Genomic DNA, 20,679 nt, shown 5'->3' on the forward strand with positions numbered 1-20,679 from the left:
GGATCCCAGCATCTGGGAAGGAGGTGGGAGCTGAGATCATAGAATGCTTTGGGTTGGAAAGGACCCCCAGAGGTCACCCAGCCCAACCCCCCCTGCAGGGAGCAGGGACACCTTGAACCACATCAGGTTGCTCACAGCCCCGGCCAACCTGGCCTGGAATGTTCCCAGGGATGGGGCCTCCCTGCTAAAAAGCTTGTCCCCCCCTTTCCTCTGGGCCCCCTTTAAGCCCTGACCGGCCGCACTCAGCTCTGCCCGCAGCCTTCTCTTCTCCAGGCTGAACACCCCCAACTCTCCCAGCCTGGCCTCAGAGCAGAGGGGCTCCAGCCCTCGGAGCATTTTAGTAGCCCTCCTCTGGCCCCGCTCCAACAGGTCCATGTCCTCCTTGTGCTGAGGGCTCCAGAGCTGGATGCAGGGTTCCAGGTGAGGGCTCACCTGGATATGCCTTCCCTGTTAGTCCATCAGCCGGTTTGAGCACTGTCCCCTCCGCCTCCTCTCTTTGAATCCTCAAACCTCTTGATTTTCTTGTCTATAAAGCGTGAGGTTTTTTCCATTGGTTCATAGTACCAGGGCACCTCAGAGGACACCCCGGCTCAGTGCTGAAGCTGGAAAGTGGCCTCTATTGTAGTCTCTCTCCTCAGGCTCGGATCAGCCTGAGCAGCCCTACCTGGTGAATAGGGCTGCAAACTGGGAGAAAATCTTCAGCACAACACCTTGGATGCAAAACTGAGCCATGGTGGTAAGAGGGGACTGCACGTGCAAGAGGACAACTGCTACGTGAAAACAAAGCTCCTCCAAAACCCGTATCTCTGCATAGGCATCCAACCTCTGCCATGTACTGCTACAGACTGCACATCCATGTGCCAAAACATACCAAGATCCACAAAATGTCAACAGAAAGAAAATGCTGTATTTGCGTAGAGATTTCACCCAGATTCTGCCGATTCCTGGTAGGTGCTGGGGCGAGGTGATGTCTCTGTCTTTGGGCAAGTAGTGCCATCACTGATGCTTTGTATTAAGAGGGCTCATTAACTCCACAGTGCTGTTTCTGAAGATTAAAAGTCTTCTTTTCACAGTGCAAGATTTTTAACTGTGCCCTGGCTAAAGATTACCTCAACCTGCTATAAATTGAGATGTTTCACTAATTGGTTTCTTGGTTCATTAGCCAAATTGTGTGTATGAGGGAAATGGAAAAAGCTCAGGATGAATTTCCCTTGCAATCCTTAATTTAAATGGTGAAAAATAATTTTACGTTGAACAAAACATGTTATGCAATTTGCAGTGATGGAGTTAATTTTTTACTTTGGGATCATTTGCCACCCTTAAAGCTTTGTGGGGAAAATGATCCTCAGTTGTGCTTCATTCTGGCACAGTGTAACACCAGGTAGGAACGTATAATCATTACGGTATAATGTAATAATCTCAAATTTTATACAGAAACACTTTGTCATGGGCAGTTCATCCTCATAGCTTTAAGTAGTAAGATAACAGAGATAAACAGCAAAAGTCTTTTAAAGTCAGCTTTACTGCAGTGGATGCCGTGGCTCTGTTTCCATTACAGCCCTGTGAGTAACAAAAATCCGATGTGTCCCTAGTTTACTCTTTCCAATGCAGTGCACTCAGCTAAAAATCAGAGATAAACTCTGAGCAGCTAAAGGGAACAAATTCTACTAATTCATCAAAGTGAACGCTGTAGAATTTAATCTGGTTTATGAATTTTCTACCATTGATTGTTATGGCATGAGCGGGGCACGGGAGGTTATTTGTGAGCACTGAATTGCCACTTGTGTGACAGTAAAAGAGGAAGGCTAAAAGGTTAAATTAAAGAAGCTGCTAGAAGCTATTTTTGTAAGTTGAATGTATATTATCTAAATTAATGACAGTAACCCGCCAATTAGCTGGATGTTCATGCAGAATTACAGCTTTATAAGGTAAATACATGTTTTCCCAAGCCAAAGGGTTGGGTAAGGAAATATTTAGCCTGCAGCTGTAATAGGGTTACAGGTAGATAGACGTTTTCTGTGTGTTGGGGCATGGTGACCTCGTTGCTGACCATGGTGTTGCTGACAAATCTTTACACTACATCTGTCGTTGCTTCCTAACAGTAATGCAGGCGATGAATCTTATGACCTTGTTCTCTAGAGTATCCTCCCATAAGATGGGATGGGCAAAAGCCCTGAATGTGCTGCTTTGCTTTTCAATAGGCAGTTTTGCTTTTACTTTAGAACAGAGGTTTCTTCTTCAGCCCAGTGCACATTGCTTTGGCACAAATAAGTATGAAGTGGAACCTCTAAACTTGTTTCTGTTTTGTTAATTTATTGAATTCCTCTGTAAATATACATCCAAGAAGAGCAGGTGTGAACTGGTTTTGCTGTGGTTTTTGCAATTTATATATACTAAAATAATTGAATAGCAGAGTTATTTGGACAATTTATTCCTTGGAAAGGGTTGAATTCTCTTGCAGATTGGCTTTACGTGAAAGGTGAGTTAATCTCCTAGATGTATCATCTCAGACTAAAACACTGCGGTTGCTTATATTCATGAATACTTGCAGTACACCATGTAGCTGTGTATAGGAGTTTACCATCACCATGGCTTTGAATATCAGCACAGAAATCTGGTCTTTAAAAAAAAAAAAGCAAACAAAAACCCCAGGCAAAATCCTACCCCATCCCCCCAAACCTAACAAACCAACCCCCACCCCAAAACCACCTTTGGGTAATTTCTTAAGGTCTTGGTTTCCTAAATATTTTTAAAGGATGACCACAGTGTCTTTTATACAAAGTCCCTGTGATGGGAACATGACAGCAACACTGGGTCAGAGCAAGGATCCAGTTACATCATTATCCCAATTCTGGTCATTTAGGTTCACAATTTAATTACGTGTTGTGCAGAAAAAATATCTTCTCATGTGCGTGTATCTACCCAGTAGTTTCACGTCTCCCCGTACCTCTTTGCATGCACTTTTTGAAAACTGTAATTTTTTTTGTAGATTTCTACCATGTTGCTGCTTTTTTTGACTTTGGCTACAAGTCCCAACTTGTTTCATGTCAGTATTTTGCAGTAATGGTCCCCTTTCTGGGCCATTCTGGGAAAATAACAGTCCTTAGTATACTACTGCCCTTTTAGGATGGAAATTGTGTTTAAGGAGATGTTGAGATTACTGCAGTGTGAATTTTGCTTATTTACCTAGTTGAGTGTATATTTTCCTTGGTTCTCAGCTCTGCTCCTTTGTCAGCCTGGTCTTCTGTCATTTCTATATAACTTATACTGGGATTTTTTTCATAGTGTCCACTGATTAATCTTAATCCCATCGTATTTCTGAGATGCCTGTGGTATCAATATCCCCTTTTTAAATATAAGCAGGCGTTCTGGATTACTCAGTGCTTCTGTGCTATGTATCCTTATCCAAGCTCACACAGTTAGTATTGCTTCGATTGCTGTTTTTATGCTCTATGTATAAATGCAGTCTTCCTTGTCTTGACTGCTCTTTGCAATTTTTTTTTTTTTTTTTAACGTGATGCTCTCCCTCGGCTCTGTCCAAAGATACAGAGGCTTTTATAACCAACTTTTCTTCAGCTTTTAGTTGGGGGAAGAACAAAAAAAAAAAAAAAGAAGAAAAAGAAACAACCAAGAAAACTCTCTCAGCTTTAAAAGCATTAACTGTGCTGTTCTTTTCAGGTGTAGATGGAGCCAGGCTTTCTTTTCAGGCCTCCTCCTCAGTCCCCAGGGTTTTCCCACTAAAATTCTCTTTCTTTCTCTTTGTTGCATTTTCCTGCACAGGGACTTCTCTATTGGGATGGGACTATTTTTTTTTTTCTGTGAGTGTTTTACTTTTTTTTCCTATGTCTACCTCCATCTTTCCCAGTTTGTCTAACTATCTGAGGAGAGATCGCTCTCCTTCTGAAGGCTGAGTGCTATTTCCAACACACGTAATCAAAGACAAATAGTTATATATGTTGCTAGACCCAGATCACCAGCTGGACACCATCCCACCTTTTCCTTAATCCATTTTTTCCTAGCTTTGATCCCCACTGCTGTTTATTTTACATTTCTAGCAATTTTGAAGAGACATTTAGCAAAGGCTTTGGATATAAGATGAATTCCAAAATCCATAGCTTTTCCTCATATTGTGTTTTTGAAGTGAAATCCTCTTGAAAGGTCACTTGGAGTCTTGAAATACTTGAGCATTTAGACTGTTGTTGATTTTTCTCATGGTGATTGACTAGCCATCAAGCTCTTCTACTACAAACAGAATAAACGGTTACATTTTCTTTTCTTGTAAAGAAAGAGCCCACTGAACTTCTCTGAAATAGCTGCTGGTGGAACTGCATTGTGCACAGATCCACAGAAGTGGCACGTGGATCAGGTCAAATAGTGTAGACCCTACTGCGCAGAGGAGAGACCCTTTCATCTATGTGTGCTGTAGTTAAAGGAAAACACTAATCTATTTCAAAATGTTTATGATGGATGGTTTCTGTCCATAGATCAGCATGGCAGTGTTTGAGTTACAATAGTTCCATACATCCCCAGTGAGATGTCATCGTGACTTCTTTATTGTTGGTAGCTGGTTAGTATGGGGCTCTTAAGTGAATGGTCTTGGTCATCGTGCTAATAACGTGGTTTTACTTGTACAGTTGACTGTGGATGTGTTGTATGGGATAATGTATTTATAGCTGGAGGCTTGGTTTGATATCCTTTCACCAAGTCTGGCTGAAATAAGGATTATTGGGTTCACGGTTCTACAGGCAATCCCAAATAGTGTATAATTTGACAGATGTTTTATGGTAGATTAAAACATTGAATTGACAAGTCTTATAAGAAGTGGCTGGGGGTGTTCAGCCTGGAGCAGAGGAGGCTGAGGGGAGCCCTCATGGCTCCCTACAACTGCCTGAGAGGAGGGGGGAGCCGGGGGGGGTCGGGCTCTGCTCCCAGGGAAGGGGCGATGGGACGAGGGGCACCAGCCTCAAGCTGTGCTAGGGCAGGGTGAGGTTGGGCATGGGGAACAATTCCTTCCCCTTGGGGCTGTCAGGCACTGGAAGGGGTCGAGTCCCCAGCCCTGGGGGGATTTAACAGCCGGGCAGAGGCGGTGCTGAGGGCCAGGGTTTGGGGGTGGGATGGCAGGCTTAGGGGAATGATTGGACTTGATGACCTTAAAGGGCTTTCCCAACCTAAATGAAAGGTATTTTCCAACCTAAATGATTCTATGAGTCTGTGACTCAAGAATGGCTGAAGATACTTCTTTCATAAAATAAATAAATTAAAAATATAGGCCCACCACCATCACATGTGCAAGGATCAAATTGCTTCTAAGATATTTTACAAATGTACAAAAAAAAACAGTGAAATTTTTGACTAGATGGTAACTTCTTTCATCAGCCTACATACGAGTCTGATGTCATTTTTTTTAAGCAACATGACAAAGCGTGTAAACTTACATGTGTCATCTTGGTACTGTTTTCTCTTTGAGATCAGTTTATCTCCACTGCTTCACTCTTAGTTCATGGCCTTAAAGTACTTTTCCATTTAGCTTCCAGGCTTTAATGCTCCAGGTCTGGCAAAATACAGAGTATTGAGTTATGGTAGAAAAATGTTAATGTCATACAGTGATTTTTTTTCTTTTTTTTTCTTTGGGAGAATATAGATCATGTAAATGAGGCAATCATTGCTGAGAAGCTAACTTAAAATTTTTCATTTCTCCAGTGCAAAGTGCTAACCCTTTTTAAGAAAATGGAAGATCGTAAGTGCTTTATGGAACTCAGTAGCAAAAATAGAATAGCTCTGTGTATCCATCTTTGAAAAGCTGCAAGTCTGGTTTTTGTAATGAGTGAAAAAGTAAATTGTATATTATTTCTGCAAGAAAATTAGCTTTTATTTAAGGCAATCAGTGTTTATTATAACTTATGCATTTGGAGAAACAGATTTAAAAAACTCCATACTCTCTTGCATTTACAGTGGGGGTTGTGTATTTGGCTTTCACTACAATTCAATAAAACCTTATCCTTAAAAAAAGAACTACTAAATATTCTTCAATTTTTATTAAATGTTCTTCAGTTCTGTATAATCCTGTATCATCTTCTGTTTGGCAGCCAGACAGCAGCGGTTTGCTCACTGCCTTTTGATTAATTCTCTTACTGTTCCAGAGTGTAATATACCTAGTTTGTTTAGAGAAAGAGAATATGCTTCATATTTTAAAATCCCTTTTACTGCAGTTACTGCATCTTTGCAGATATAATTAGGTCTCAGTCCCTTCCAGATCATGGAAGTCAAAGGTCCCATCTTACTTGTCCCTGAGGCATCATTACAAAAAGTCCCCAGATGGAGTCTAGTTTCTAACTGATGACTTTACCATATAGGGGCTAATTACTTCTAATCTTACACATTGATGAGACTGTATTTTATGTCTCCGAGCCACTGAAACTCTAACTGCCAAATTATCCTCTACTGTAATATGTGGGTTATTTCTCCATTAAATGGACTGGCTTCACAAATGACAATCCCTTTCTGCCAGGCTCTTGCATTTTAAGCCATAATTATTTCTGGCACGTGGTTCCATCCGATGAGCCCTCGTTAATCCATGTTATGATCTCAGATAAGCTGCTAGTGCCTGGCTGATTTAAGCCAGGAAAGGGCAAGCAGAGCAAAGCAAGGAAACCGGGAGCCCGAATCCCGGGGAGATTCAGGGGCTGCAGCTTGCTGGTTGTGTTTCACTTAGCCCTGCCTTGAACCGCCGGCTTTTTTCTTTTTATGAGCAATAACCTCCATCAGATCTTTAAAAGAAATGACTCAACACTTTCACCTTCTGAGCGGGAAAAATTGTATTTGGAAGTCTATGATGCATGAAGGTGTTGGAAGCCTAATCTAGTATAAGCCGCCTTCAGTCGGCCCTCTTAAGCACTGGGGAAGAGAAATGAATATCTAAAAAGCAGCAAATAACTACAATTGCACTCTGATTTCATGGCTATATGTGATAGAGGTCAGTAACATAAAGCTGTTCATTTCTTCATACAAAGCGGCGTCTGTTATCGTAACTTGCTGTAGGCAAAGGTATTGGAATCTCCTCATTCAAGGAAATATTGTATTTTATTACAGCATTACTTCATACTGTATAGGCTTGCTTCCCTGATTCTTTCGCTATTAGTTTTGACCCAGGTGATGGAGCTAACCTTGGGCTTGGCTCCCCAAAGGAGGAGCTTATTCCAGGAATCTGAGCGTGAAGTTATAATAGTTTGGGTTTAGTATATTCCAGATCTTAATCCAGCTCTGCCAATAAATAACTGCTAACTGGAAGTTTTGGTAGAAAAGCAGGAGTTTGGGAAAAATAAATTTTAGAGATGGTGGAACTTTCCCTTGGCCAGTTTCAGGGAAGTCAACAACACTTTATTGATTTAGCTATTACTTTTTAAAAACCACAGGGAACTAAGTTGGCAGTGCTGTCTGGAGGAAGAAAAAGACACCAAAAACCAAAACAAAAAAAATCCATGAACCCCCAACCTGGAAAATCCTGGTGGTGTCACTGTGGCTACCACAGCCAGAAACACTAAATTATACCCAAGGTACAGAAACATTTTGTGCTCAGTTTCAGTACTTTATTTAAATTGAAAAAAAAGCAACAGCCCACCACTTAATAGTGGATTAATAAACTTTCCTTAGATGTTGAATGAAGTACATAAATCTGCATTTATATACACCTATCAGCATTAACATTCTGGCCAAGGTGTTAATCCCATTACTCTAATGCAGTAATACAGTTAGAGTAATAAGATGGTCCTAAATCAATATGACATAGACTAGGCTGATCTTCCAAAATAATGCTTTCGATCCAGGGTATGAGAAGCATTGTTGCCCTTTTATTTAGAATAACAAGAACAACTTGCTGAAAGGTGGTGGGTTTTTTTTACATCATGGATGACTTCTATCCCCCTAAGCGTTCAAATAGTAGACTGACTTAGGAGTGTATTTTTTCTTTTTAGGTGGGCAATGTCCTGAAAACCTTTTTACCTGTTTAAGGTTGCCAAAACCTTTAACCCAAAAGAGCATGAGATTAATCATGCTCTTGTGCCTGCTGTTGCAGGTATCCCTGCAGCGTGTGTCCGTGTGCAATGTCAGGACATGCTATAGGATTGTGGTTACCAGAATACATTAAGCAATGTACAAAAGAGTAGCCCTGAATTTGCTTTTTCTTTCTGACCGTTATTTGATCTGAGTCTTTTGAGTGATTAAAGCAGCACATGAATCTTGTGCTAATCCTCTAAAGTTGGCTTCAGTTGGTAGGATTTTAATTTACAGTAAATACTTCTGTTGTAAAAATTGGCCTTTTTGTCTCAACTCTCTCGAATAATGCACTGCTCTATAGAATCTATACCTGTGCGTACACATCTGTTTATCATTCTTACTAAGCAAATTGCATGTAGGTATCATGGGAAACAAAATACAGGGTCTCTAAGCTCCAGCAGGAGAATAGACATCCACAGTTTAAAATAAAACATTACTGGCTTGTGCCCCCTTTGCCTCCTCGTAGTGGGGCAGCTGCTGGAGGGCTCTCGGCGTGCGTTTGTAGGTGCCTTAGAAAAGGTCAAGTTTTTCTACATTTCACCTTTGGACATAAAAGTCACCAAGGTAACTTTTTTGAGTGGATGTAAAAAATGTCTGTTACAAACCAAAAAACAAACAGAAGAACAGCTAAAATCCCATCCCCCAAAAACATTGGGAGTCAACCAAAGTAACTCCAAGTAATCCAGTAAAGACATTTACCTGAGCCTATTGGTCCAAGAAAATTAGGACAAAAAGAAGATGTGATTGTGCTGTGGGAAAGGAGGAGGGAGCGTACAAGCTACTCAGAGGAGTGAAATTGTTGTTTCTGGAAGGAGGGACAGCATAGTTGGTGGAAATGAAGTGCTTCACTGGCCTCTCACAGCTACCTGCAGTGGTTTTGTGGCTGGGAATTTAGCCAGGACACCACCCTAAAACGGGAAGGTGCGGGCCCAGCAGCAAGTTGACAGACAAGAGCGTACCCACAGTAGTGCCTTAGTTTACCCGAGGTTACCCCAGGAGTATTGGTGTATGGTGAAGAAGGGTGGGAGCTGTATTTCCACAAGGATTCAGAAGCCAGGCAGAAGTAGTTATTGTGTTTTGCGGGTACACACATTAACTACGCCAGTTGATGTGTCTGGCAGTGAGTAATCCATGGGCACGGTGTATGCGCAAGTCCATCGTGAGGAGGTCGGGTTAATAATTACAACTTACTCCATCAAACGCCGACTGTTTCCAAGGAATTTTTCTTTGGTGCTTTTGCTCGGGCTAGAGAGGGTGAGGGGGGAAGAGCCATGTTGCATCATGAGAGAGTTCAGCTGGCAGCTAGCCCAAAATGGAACAGTTTGCATGAGGACCATAGCAATGTAGATAGGCTGTAGAATTTTATGTCTAAACTAAACTTCCAGCTGAAACTTTCCTACAAGAAAATTCCACTGAACTCCTCCTTTGCCAAAGCATCCAGGCTTGCGCTGGCTCTCTGCACAAGGTCAAATCTCCCTCACTCCCAATGCAAAGTTCATTGTTCTTGGCTTCAGACAGATCATCACCTGGTCACGTCCCACCTGAGCATCGCTGTCGCTAGTATGGGGTTGCCAGCTCTTGGCATACTCCTTGCTAAGCTTGAAAAAGCTCAGTAATGTCCTACAGGTCATTCTGCAGCTTCTAGCTGGAGGATTTAATGGTGGTTAATGTTAGAGAGAATATCGATAATGACTGAAAAGGTTTTTGAAAGCACATTCAGTCTCCTGTAACTGGTGGACCTGAAGAGACCTTTGGGATCAATTCCCGTCCCAGAGCGTGCAGTGGAAAGATCAAAATTGAGAGGGGCCAGAATTTGGCTGGGGGAGCTGTGCTGGATGAAGAGTGCAGCTAAATTATTTAATAGCTTGCGCATTGGCTCTGGATCAGAGATCGTCACTGAACAGAACAACTGTAGGACAAACAAAGTGGTGGTGGTAATCATCCGTAACAACTTAATTTTGCCTTCGATAGATAGTTACTTCAGCATTTTGTTATACCAACCTAAGCTGTTCGGTTAGTACTTCACATGGCATTATTCCAGGTATTCTCTGTAGTAAAATTTGGGTATCCAATGCTGTGTCTGTCATAGGAGGAAAATTTAGGAGGGTGACTACTCTGGTAATGATTTGCTATGTGACTTTAAACAGGAGAGGTGTTGTACATGATTTTGTTTAAGGTACAGCGATACTGAGGTCGAGCAGTTATGGCACCGTTAGATCGGCCTTCAGAACTTAACTCTTCTTAAGCCTCTCAATTTCCATAATCTTAGCACGGGATTTCCATATTTTCTTAGAGAACGAAAACAAAAAAGTGAAATGGAAAATACAGGCTAACAAGAAAGCACTCATTTCACGAGCGGCAGTGCTGAGGAAGCCTATGAGTTGGTACCCCGAGACTCAAGTCTCACCCTGGTGCTGCTCCCTCCTCCCTGCATCTCCCCACCCATCCCCTCTTCCATCTGCCCCCCGTGCCTCCCCACCGCTCACCGGGGACCGGCGCCCACCGCTCGCCATGCGGCACTATGGATGTCCTGCCCAGCTCATAAGCGGGCCCACGGATCAAACAGGGGGGACCCAGTGAACTTCTCTCTGTGACAGCCTCTCATTTCTACAAAGCCATTGATTTTTGCGGTAAGCTTGTTGGAGATCAGCTATCGACCCTTCTGTCACATTGGCTGAAACAGCCCATGAGCTCCAAAGCCCTGGGTTGGACAGGCAGACGGATAGGGCATAAATCAAATTCCTTCTGGAAATCAGGTTAAAATTTTGATCCAAGGAGAGAGCACAGTGCAAAAGGTTTGGGGGTGGGGGTGGTGGTGTTTTTTTCTTTAATTGGTTCATTTGCAGTAAATAATAATTAGGAAAAAAACAGGACTTCTGTAACACATGGGCAACTTTCCTGCAAGCATAGTTATGTCGCGCTATCCAGCATCCTTATGCACAAGACAATGTGATCCTTGGTGTTTCGCCCTAAATCAGTCTTGGTGATCTCATCATTAAAATGTATAGAATGTGAATTACTTTATTCATAGAAGTCGCTCCTAGGGGACAACTATTGTGAAAATAGCTATTCACATATTGAAATATTTTCCAGATTGGTCTTGCATCAAAATGTGTGTTTGTATATTTTATGAATGCAACACCATAGAGCAAGGAAGTCTTGCAGCACGTAAAGGAAAATGTGTTTTCTTATCCATCTGTTGCAGCTCTGATGTTGCTGAATGCAATAATTTGGGATCTGAGCTCTTAGTTTTGCACAAGAAATGGAATAGACAAACAGTCATGAGTTTGGGGTTGTTGCTAGGCAGCTGGTTATTGCTTCTTGGAAAAGCGGCCACGGCTGCCTGGTCCGGACGGGCTGCTCGGCCAGTGGGGTCGGGGGGGTGCTGACAGCTCCCAGCCCTGCCTCTCCTCATTCAGGTGACACCCACAGCCAAAAGAGAACTCTAAATTTCATTCCTTGCCAGCCAGTGTTTAAAAGACGCCAAAAATTAAAGTTCTGAAGGCTTTAACATTTAATTATCAATTCCAAGTTTTTCCTGCACCCTTCATTTCTGAATTGAAAAGCCCGAGGGGTTAAAAAACCAAAAAGCAATTCCCAATTATCTTTCGTTGAACCTGGTGATAAAAAATTAAAAACCACCATGCCCTGTTTCATGTTCATACTACTACATTTTTGTTTTAATCTCTAGCATGATCTGTGTTTCTAAACCTGTTGCAATGGAATTCGAAAGGGGCTAATTCCAAGATCAAACAAATTGCCGCCGTGTGGTAGAAGCACGCTATGAATAGAGATTTGGTTTTCACTTTCCCTTCAGAAGGCGAATGTAGGTGGTATTTCACCAACTGAAAAGTTTTTTGTGGAAGAATGATCACTAAGTTCAGCTGCAGGAAGAGTTAGATTTAGAGTCTAGGCAAGTCAGCGGCAACTGAAATGAGTGGGAGCGGCGTAGTATTCTTAAATTGTGCAAAATAAAACTATTTACTTTGTGATCAAACTAGTGACTTAGCAACTTAACTTTTTAGGCTTCATATTGATTTCATCTTGGCTACTGTGGTTTTATCCTGTGAATACCCTTTTTTTTTCTCTTGGTTCTAACCCACTGCACCCCCTATTATCAAGCAGTTTCTGATGTCTGTAATCACAGCAGTTAATGTGAAAGACTTTCCAGAGAGAAATAATATCCCAAACAATACTTGGGGACGTTTCTATAATACAAAAGTGACGTGAAAAGTCTATATTAAATCTGGCATGATGGGTGCTCCACTGAGTTCAGTTCCGTTGTACAAATCGTCAGTGTCAAATTTGGCTCAGAACATCCTGTTTCTTTGTTTTGGAAACAAAATTGGTCTGATATAGATGTGTGTTGGAAACGTGGCTTTGATGTCTTGACAAAAGCATCTGCACCCACAGCACACATCATTTTCTGGAGCCACCACTGTATTAAGAGTATTACAAGGGGAAAAAAAATCAATAAAGCAAATACCATTTTTAAGCAAAAGCATGGTGAAAAATCCCTGCAGCAGGTTCTATATCGAGTCACGAAGCGCATGCATAACAGACAGTGCACAGGTTTTCTCTTGTCCTCTCTGCAGTTTCTTGTCTTAAAGTTGTGCTCTTACAAAACTAGATAATTGTAAGAAATATTGAACTGCTGAGGCCAAGCAATTACCTTTTGCTCCTATTATGCATGAGCAGCTTTAGGCAAATGTTTTGTAATTGCTACCAGTTCTGAGTAAAACTGGTGGAATTTTTATTTACAAACCCCATTTGTGCCATCAAATTCTGTGCATGTTATGACCTTTACATGAATACACGTAATAGCACTAAAATAACTCTTCATAAATACACTTTTTGGCTGCAGAATTGCTTTTCCTTTGTTTGCTTATGCATAGCATTTGTCATGTTTACAGTCACTTAAGAATTTTCTGGCCATCTCGAGCATTCTTGTGCTTTTAGAAATGGATGTGGTCACTAAGATGTGGATGTCTTAATCACATGCTGTGAAGGGGACTCTGACAGTGGTAGAGGATCCCTTCCAGTAGCTCTTCTGGTATGGAATGTTTCTGTTGGTTGCATCTTTATTTTGAGAGTACCTTAGGTGCTCAGAGGCCAATAAGCCAAATAATGTTACAACGGGTACTAATGAGTCTTCATGGAAGGATCTGAACCAGGAATAGGATTCAGAATGCCCTGAAGTTAGAGATAGGTGGAACTTTTAAAACGTAAATGTTGATGTTGCTTGGCCTCGCTTCCTTTCTTTGTCTCTATCTCCTGTCTACCTTCTTTTCTGTACAAACTTCTGGCACATCTACTGTTCATATTTAAATGTTTTATTCAAGTTTGTCTTACCCAAAAGTCACTGTTACCCATTTCTTACATGAAACAGCAGGCCTCCAGTGATCACCTTGTTCTTGGTTTTTCTCCTCTCCTGGCTCCTGTGCCATGCCGGTCACAGACTTCCAGAGCCTGTCAGCCCTTCATCTCCATTTGGTTGCCATTGATCTTCCTTTTCCCTCATGATTCTAAAAGTCACCTCTGGGACAAAACCCCTCTGGGTGATTCCTCTGCAGATGCTGCTTCCAGACCTGCTGAGACCCACAGGAGGACTTATTTCAGAAGTCCCAAAAAACATTTTAGTGACAGCAGCTTTCAAAAAAAAAAAAAGATGGCCACCAGACAGGAACTTTGAGAAACCAAAGGTGTCGTCTCCCTTGTGCAGCACCTTACCTTGGTGTGAGGATAGACCACCCCATACAGGAACCAGAATTTCTAGGATTACCTAGAGGGGAGTCCTCTTCTCCAAGGAGAGAATGGGGTTTTTTTTCTGCTCATGCACAATCTCTCACTGCTTTGCAAAATCCTCTTAGGAAAACCTGTCCATATTATACAAAAGTATCTATCTCCCAGAATCAAGGTAAAATATATGGACAATATTGGATTACTTTTAGCCGTGCAAAGAGAAGGGTGGAAGCCAGTCCCACCAAAGTGGGAGGAACTGTGGAGCTTCAAGACCTTCGTTGCTTGGCTCATCAGTGTTGGGGACCTTGATGGCTTGCGCCTTGTCTCCAGTTCTTCCTCTCACTGCCACAGGAATAGCAAGCTGTGACTTTTATGGCATCTCTTCCATTTCTACGATGAAACTACTGAAAAAAATACCCAAATCATTCTCTTTCATAATTTTAAACACTATTATCCCTCACGATCACCCCAATTCTTTATGCCTTACAGATATCCTCCCTCTAATACCCTGGGTTTGAGCTCCCCATTCCCCTCCTACTACATTTAATAAATATCTCGGAAGAGCTCCAGCAGGGAGCCCTAGTGACAGGCTGTGTTGCTCAGACTGAAGAAATCAAACCTATGTCAGTTAAATCTTCCTGTGTACTCCCATTTGAGTCCTTGGCCTGAGTTATGTCCACACAGCTGGGCTTTGGCAGGTTTGGGGAGTTAGTCCCTGCTTCTAGGGACTGAGATCTGTTAGCATAAGCTTATGCTGCTTAGAGAAACTTAGGGATGTGTTCCTCTCCACACCACTGAAATTAATAAAAAAAAAAAAGAAAAGAAAAAAAAGACATAAAACTTGGAGGAGGAGAAAGGGAAAAAGGAGAAAGTGAAGAATCTACTTAGTTTTACCTTTGTATGTGTGATAGATATGCTGGGGGTGATTCCCCACTTTATTTTATTAAGTGAAGATAAAGAATAACAGCAATGCATAATGAAAACATAATATTTTTTCTCTTATGCATGGGTTTCAAGATATAATTCCTGTGCTCTTTCTAGCCCCCTGATGAGTACCTTGCTTCTAATGGCACGGATAATGAGAGATTTACGACTTCTGGCTTTTTGATAGCAGACCAGAACTCATTTGTCCGTTCCGTGGCAGATCCTGTAATCATCCCTGCAGGCAGCCAGCTACAGCTTCAAGGTGTGCAAGCAGGGAAAGATAATTCAGTTAACAAATCTCATGATGCTACTTGTAATAGAAGAAAATCCATCCTGACATCTTAAAAAAAAATATTTTTCTATTCTGTTTACATAATGAATCCTGTTCGGACTGAAATGATTTCAGGCTGTTTTGCTTACGCCGATTTGAAAATCTTCCCCACAAAGCTGCCTTAAAATACTGTTATCTTTGTGCAACTCTGCTCAAGTACTTTCTTTTGTGGCAAGGTACTTGTTTGCATTGGCTTGGCTTTTTTCATAACAAGAAAGATTTCAGGAAAAGAGTTGGCAGCTGCTTTCTCCCCCTTTAAATCTGTAGTGCTGTTTGACCCCCATTGCACGTAGGTGCATGCTGCTACTGTTAAGTTCAGCAAAGATGCTTTAACAGGACTGACGTACTCTCCCTCTGTCATCCTCTCTTGATGGGTCAGTCAGTCTGGTTTCTAGCTGTGTTTGAACCATCGGGATGACACTGAGTGCTCCTTAAGTAGCCCAGTGAAAACTCCTGTCTCTTCTTACGTAGCTGAATGTCAGATCCTGCAGAGATGAGAATCGGGTGCCTTTTTATGAGATCGTACGAGAGTAAAACCCACGCGTGGCTATGGGGCTGCCTTCCTGCCCTGCCGTCTTCCCTGGGATGCTCCCTTCAGACCATCGTCAGTGCAACACCTCGCCTCTTCTCCGAATTTACCATCGCTGCTGAAGGCTCAGGTTAACGTCCTTGAAGGATGTGCCAAGGCTTTCTGGAGATGCATCACTGTCTCCCCTAACAAGTAAACACAGTGTTTGCCAGTATATTACCTATAAATCAATTTAATATCAGCAGGTTCTTCAGTATAAGGTGGGATTTTCAGCATTTGTCTGTCTCTGCTATTAGTACGAGGCGTGTGAACTTGAGCTTCATTGTTCGGTTTTATTTTAGATGACAATGCTCTCTGCAATTTTATGATTTTCTTTCTTTATGACACATGAAGAAGACCAGAAGACGTGGATTTGGTTCTGGTGTTCGTTCTGACTTGGCTTTCATCTCGGATGTATCTGTAATGTCCGGATGGTTTTTCTGGATGACTCACTTCAAATCTGAAAAAGTGAATTATGATCTCTGCCAGCCCTCACTGAGAGGGAGCGTGGTGAATCTTTAATGATGACACTCTTTTCCTCAAGGCTTCCTCAGGTATTTGAGTTAAATAAGTCACAAGCAAATTTTAAAAAATTCTAATGTTTTAAACAGAATAAAGTATAAATTAATTCCTCCCAGTTGATTTTAATGATATGGCTTTAGACTTAAAAAAAGTTTTACATTATGCCAGACATTGTATTAGCTGAGTGGATTGCTCTGGTGCCTGAGCCTGCAGCCAAGCCATCGATGTCCTTTAGCTCCCAGGTCCTAAGTGGGGAATTTGAGCATTTTTGGGTAATCAAGACTGCTGACCTGAGGGCTGTAGGGGCCCTGGCTGCCAAGGACCTGGGAGGGAGCCTAACTCCCCTCGCAGGTCTAAGGATCAACAAAAAATTTAATTTTTTGATAAAATGGAGAAGTTTCCTCCTTTTCACATCAGTGTATTTGTTCTCTGATGCTGTTCTATGGTGTTTGGAGGGAAATGCCAGAGGTTCCGGGAGCCTCCAGAGGAGTTGAGTTTGAGGTGCTGCTGGTGGCTCAGAGGGGGTGGCAGACCCGGTCAGTGCCCAGCAAGCAGGGCTTGGAGCAGGGCGGAGGAGATTGGAATTGCTGACACACATTTGAAATTTGTCAGCGTATGAATAGTAAATGAATGAAATATGCAACTTTCATGACAAAAACTGGAGGTGAGGTCAGAGCCAGTGGTCCAAAGTCATTCCAGTGCTGCCCAGTGTCACTCTGGGTGTCATCAGATGACACCCCCCAGCATGGCAGTGTGTATGTGTCCAGCAAAGACCTGAAACATTGGCAAAATAGCATTATCCATGGGCTATATTTATGTGTGTCTCAAGTTTTGTACAAAACCTCAGCTGGCCACAAACTGGGCTGTCCTGTGCATGCCAAATATTCGCAGTACACTATTTTTCACCAGCACCCTCACCTTTGCAATCTATCTCTGCTTTAGCAAGCTGATTTACAAGTACATCTTTTCTGAATCATTATCCGAGCTGTCTGCCAGTTGGCCCGAGGCAGACATCCAGGCACTCGAGACTGGGAGAATCGGTTCCAGCTGCACTCCGTAATTAGGAAAACCCTGGTCTGTAGCCGGATGTCCAGATGCCTTGCCAAGGAGCATATCATTTGGTTCAACAAACAGTATTTGCGGGGAAAAAAACCAAAAAGAGTGAAGATGTAATAGGACAAAGTTCATATGCCAGCAACTGCTCCCCTATTCCTCATCGCATCTCCCGTTTGCAAGCTGGAGAGGTGGGTCATGGTGGGAAGGGAAGGTCTGAGGAGGTTAAAAAAATCCTCAGGATTTCAAATCAGAAATGTTTCTCATACTCCCCACAGAGATGGAAAGTACTTGAAATGCCATTTCTTTCATGCTCTCGCACCAGGGAAAAACTGAACTTTGCATTTCATTGTGTAACAAAAGTTACAGTGCAATGTGTTTTGTCAGCAATGAGAATTTGTATGAAAACTCTGTGTGTGACAGATCTCAGCTAAACCCTTGTGCTCCCTGAAGTGCCTTTGTTTCAAACACAGATTCAAGCTCTTATTAAAGGTTTGGGTTTGGTTTTTTTTTTTCTTGTTCTGTTGACATGAATTAACAAACGTGAAGCTTCCAAGAATAGATTTAATAATATCATAAAAAATACCAGAGCTTTTGCCACCAATGCCATTTAATCTATTTCAGCAACTAGATTAAATGACTTGCCAAAAGTTTGAGTGTTTTCCAATGATAGGCGTTCAATAATAATAATACAAGAATATCATTGCACAGGGTATGGTGCAAAATTCCACTCTGGATGATTTAGCAAAGAAAATAAATATTTCCTCCTCTTCTTCCTCCCACCTCACTTTCTCCTATCTCTCCTGCTCCAGAAACAGCTACTTTTTAAGGTTTAACAAGCAGGTATTAACTAATCTGTTCCAAGGGATCTGTGTGAAATTGGAAGGTCCTACCTACAGATTATTGCTAATCACTAGAGGTTACTTTGATAACAATAACTTAGATATTGTATGTAATCTACTGTGTGGACTTTGACAACTTGTTTTTGATTGACCATGTAGTACTCAGTCTTTCCCTTGTGCTGAAAATACATTTGAATGAAATTCATGAAAGGCCATCTGGCAAAACAGGCCTGTCTGGATCTGATTTATCTCCAGCCAGCCTTCTGGATTTCCTTGTGCGCTGGTTGACATTCACAAGTTGATGTTCTCCTGTTGTAGCTTTCCAGCTCAATCTGAGACAACTGTGATTTTCTTACTGTAAAACATTTGAGGAAAATATTGATAATGTAGTTGTAGCTTTAATTATAGACCTGTTTTTTATCAAACCTTTAAATTTTTTGAGGTCTTTCCTTAATCCAATTCAAGAATTTTTTCTTTATCATTCTCTGCAAGTTGTTAGTTGTTTTAAAAAGTAAATAAGACAGTATATGTAGCAGGTCTTCTTCATGATGGTATTTGTGGGTAACTCATGAGGGTACTGATACCCTGAAAATAACCTTTCTGTATGGCTCACCCAGCAGTTCCCCCATCCCACTGCTTGTGAACACAGCTGGATGGTGTCCTTCACTGAAAGCTCAGCACCTCCTTCTCACTGTGTACTGCAACAGGGTGAGGAGCAGGCTCTGAGGGCATCTCGCCTGTGTTTTGTGCCAGCAGTTACCATGATCCTGTGCTAGATCAGGTTCATTGCATTGTCATTGATTGCAACAGTGTGTTATTTCTTTGCCAAATAATGTGTAGTGGCCTTCTGCTCTGGCTATTTTCTGGATTCTTTTTTTTTCCATACTGTGGCTAATGAGTCCAGCTGTTTTCTCCGTTGCTCAGGACCTTCTTCTGCTCAATGACAAAAGCAAGCTTCTTTTTATCATGCCAGCTATGAATATACCCAGTGGCATTGGCATCTTGGAGCTGTGCAAGTCAAGTATTGAAGTGTACCTTAGCATACTGTATTAAAGCAGAAGGCTCATCAAACATCCTGCTCGTGTTCGGTGATTGCTGTTCCGTGGTGGGACTCAAGGAGATCTCTTGACAGGGGGTAGACTTGATACCTAAATTCCCTTCTACTCCTTAGCTGCACGCAAGAAGATGAAGCCACGAAGCCTGCTATGGTGGACATGATTTAATGAACGTTTCTTAAAGTGGAGCTGATTTATATGCCTTTGCTAATATAACGTTACAAGTAAACTGAAATTCTGCTTAGTAAAAAATTATCGACTTCTGTGGCAAGATAAGTGAAGGGAAAAAAAAGTCTTACCAGTGGGGTGACTTGTTGCTATAAACCAACAGCCAGTAATGTCAGAGATTTCAGTCCAAAGAGCGAATTTTTGTAAATTAATTTTGGATGCTTATTACAAAATGGAAAGTAACATAATTTCTGGCAAAACTGTTGACAGCAGACGTGATGCATTGCGATAGCCCAGACTCTGTATTAAGTGGAAATTAGCTCTGTGTAAAAAGCTGCAGACAGGTTAGCACTCACGGAAAACAAAAGATGACAAAATCAAAGACTGATGTAATAGTTCTCACTGAACTAGAAAAGATGTGATGTAATAGAATTTGTGACTATTATTTAAAATTACTGTGGCTCTTTAAATGCGAAGGTGACTTAGTTCAAATGAAATCGACTCCCAGCATCTTGCCCATCAGTGCGCTCATTTGCGCTCCCGGTTCTGCAGACTACACAAAAGTGACATTTGTTGAAATCCGCGTTTCCCATCTTCCCCAATTCCTCCACACTTATGCCTGAAGCCACAGAAATTAAAAGCAGAGATATTCAAGCTTTGGATCAGCCCTGAACACATTCTGAGACTGTCCACCAACGCATCTTTGCAACAGGATCCCAGGGGTGTTTCAAGTGACTCTCCTGGGAAGAGGGAGAAATAGGATCTCTCTGATAACCAGATCCCAGGGCAATCAGATCATTTACGGTAGCTCTTTTCCTCACGCTTGCACTCCCTTTAAATCCACATTTTTAAACTCATCGCCTCCAGGACACTAAAAATAATGTTACTTTCTCGGCATTTTTTCCCCCAGGAGTGGCACAAAAGCGATGGGGCTCTGACGGTCGGAGGACGTGCACAGGCCTTCAATGGGAGAGCACTGTGGAAAGAAAATCAAGCTCTACCAAGGTAAAATAAATAAATTATGTTTAGATAGCAGTCAGCAGAATGCATTCAGGTTTAAAAAACAATTGCTGATTGCTGAGCAATGTATTTGGACTTGGTTTTGTTTAGCTAGGCTTAGCTTAGGCAGCAGAAAAGCCAAATAAAATGATGGCTAGACGTTGTGATTCAATGTGCTCTTGGTGAGGGGGGGAAAAAATTGCATGTTTTGTGGGGGAAAAAAAGTTGTTAAAAACACCTCAGGAGACTAAATCAAGTGGTATCCCAAATATCAGTACACTCTGTCTCAGATGTTCTCAAGATAAAGCCTGAGGTTTTCAGTTCACCACAATTACTTTGCGTAAGTGCATTTTTTTTTTCACAAGAAGCAGCGAAGCTTGAAAGCTCCCAACAAGCACAGGATCAGCTGGTCAAACCTTAAAG

At 41.8% G+C, this 20,679-nt stretch overlaps 1 protein-coding gene across 1 annotated transcript in view; it reads left to right on the top strand.

Annotated features, from left to right (window-relative positions):
• CUNH10orf90 (chromosome unknown C10orf90 homolog) overlaps positions 1-20,679 on the top strand; it is a 74,557-nt gene that overhangs the window by 13,484 nt on the left and 40,394 nt on the right. Inside the window, exons 3-4 of the mRNA XM_035890419.1 lie at positions 14,836-14,980; positions 20,168-20,262. Of these exons, the coding sequence (XP_035746312.1) occupies positions 14,836-14,980; positions 20,168-20,262 (240 nt within the window). The remainder of the gene's footprint in view (positions 1-14,835; positions 14,981-20,167; positions 20,263-20,679) is intronic.

Source organism: Egretta garzetta, unplaced genomic scaffold (assembly GCF_000687185.1).
Source record: "Egretta garzetta isolate BGI_Z169 unplaced genomic scaffold, ASM68718v1 scaffold152, whole genome shotgun sequence".
Lineage (NCBI taxonomy): Eukaryota > Metazoa > Chordata > Aves > Pelecaniformes > Ardeidae > Egretta > Egretta garzetta.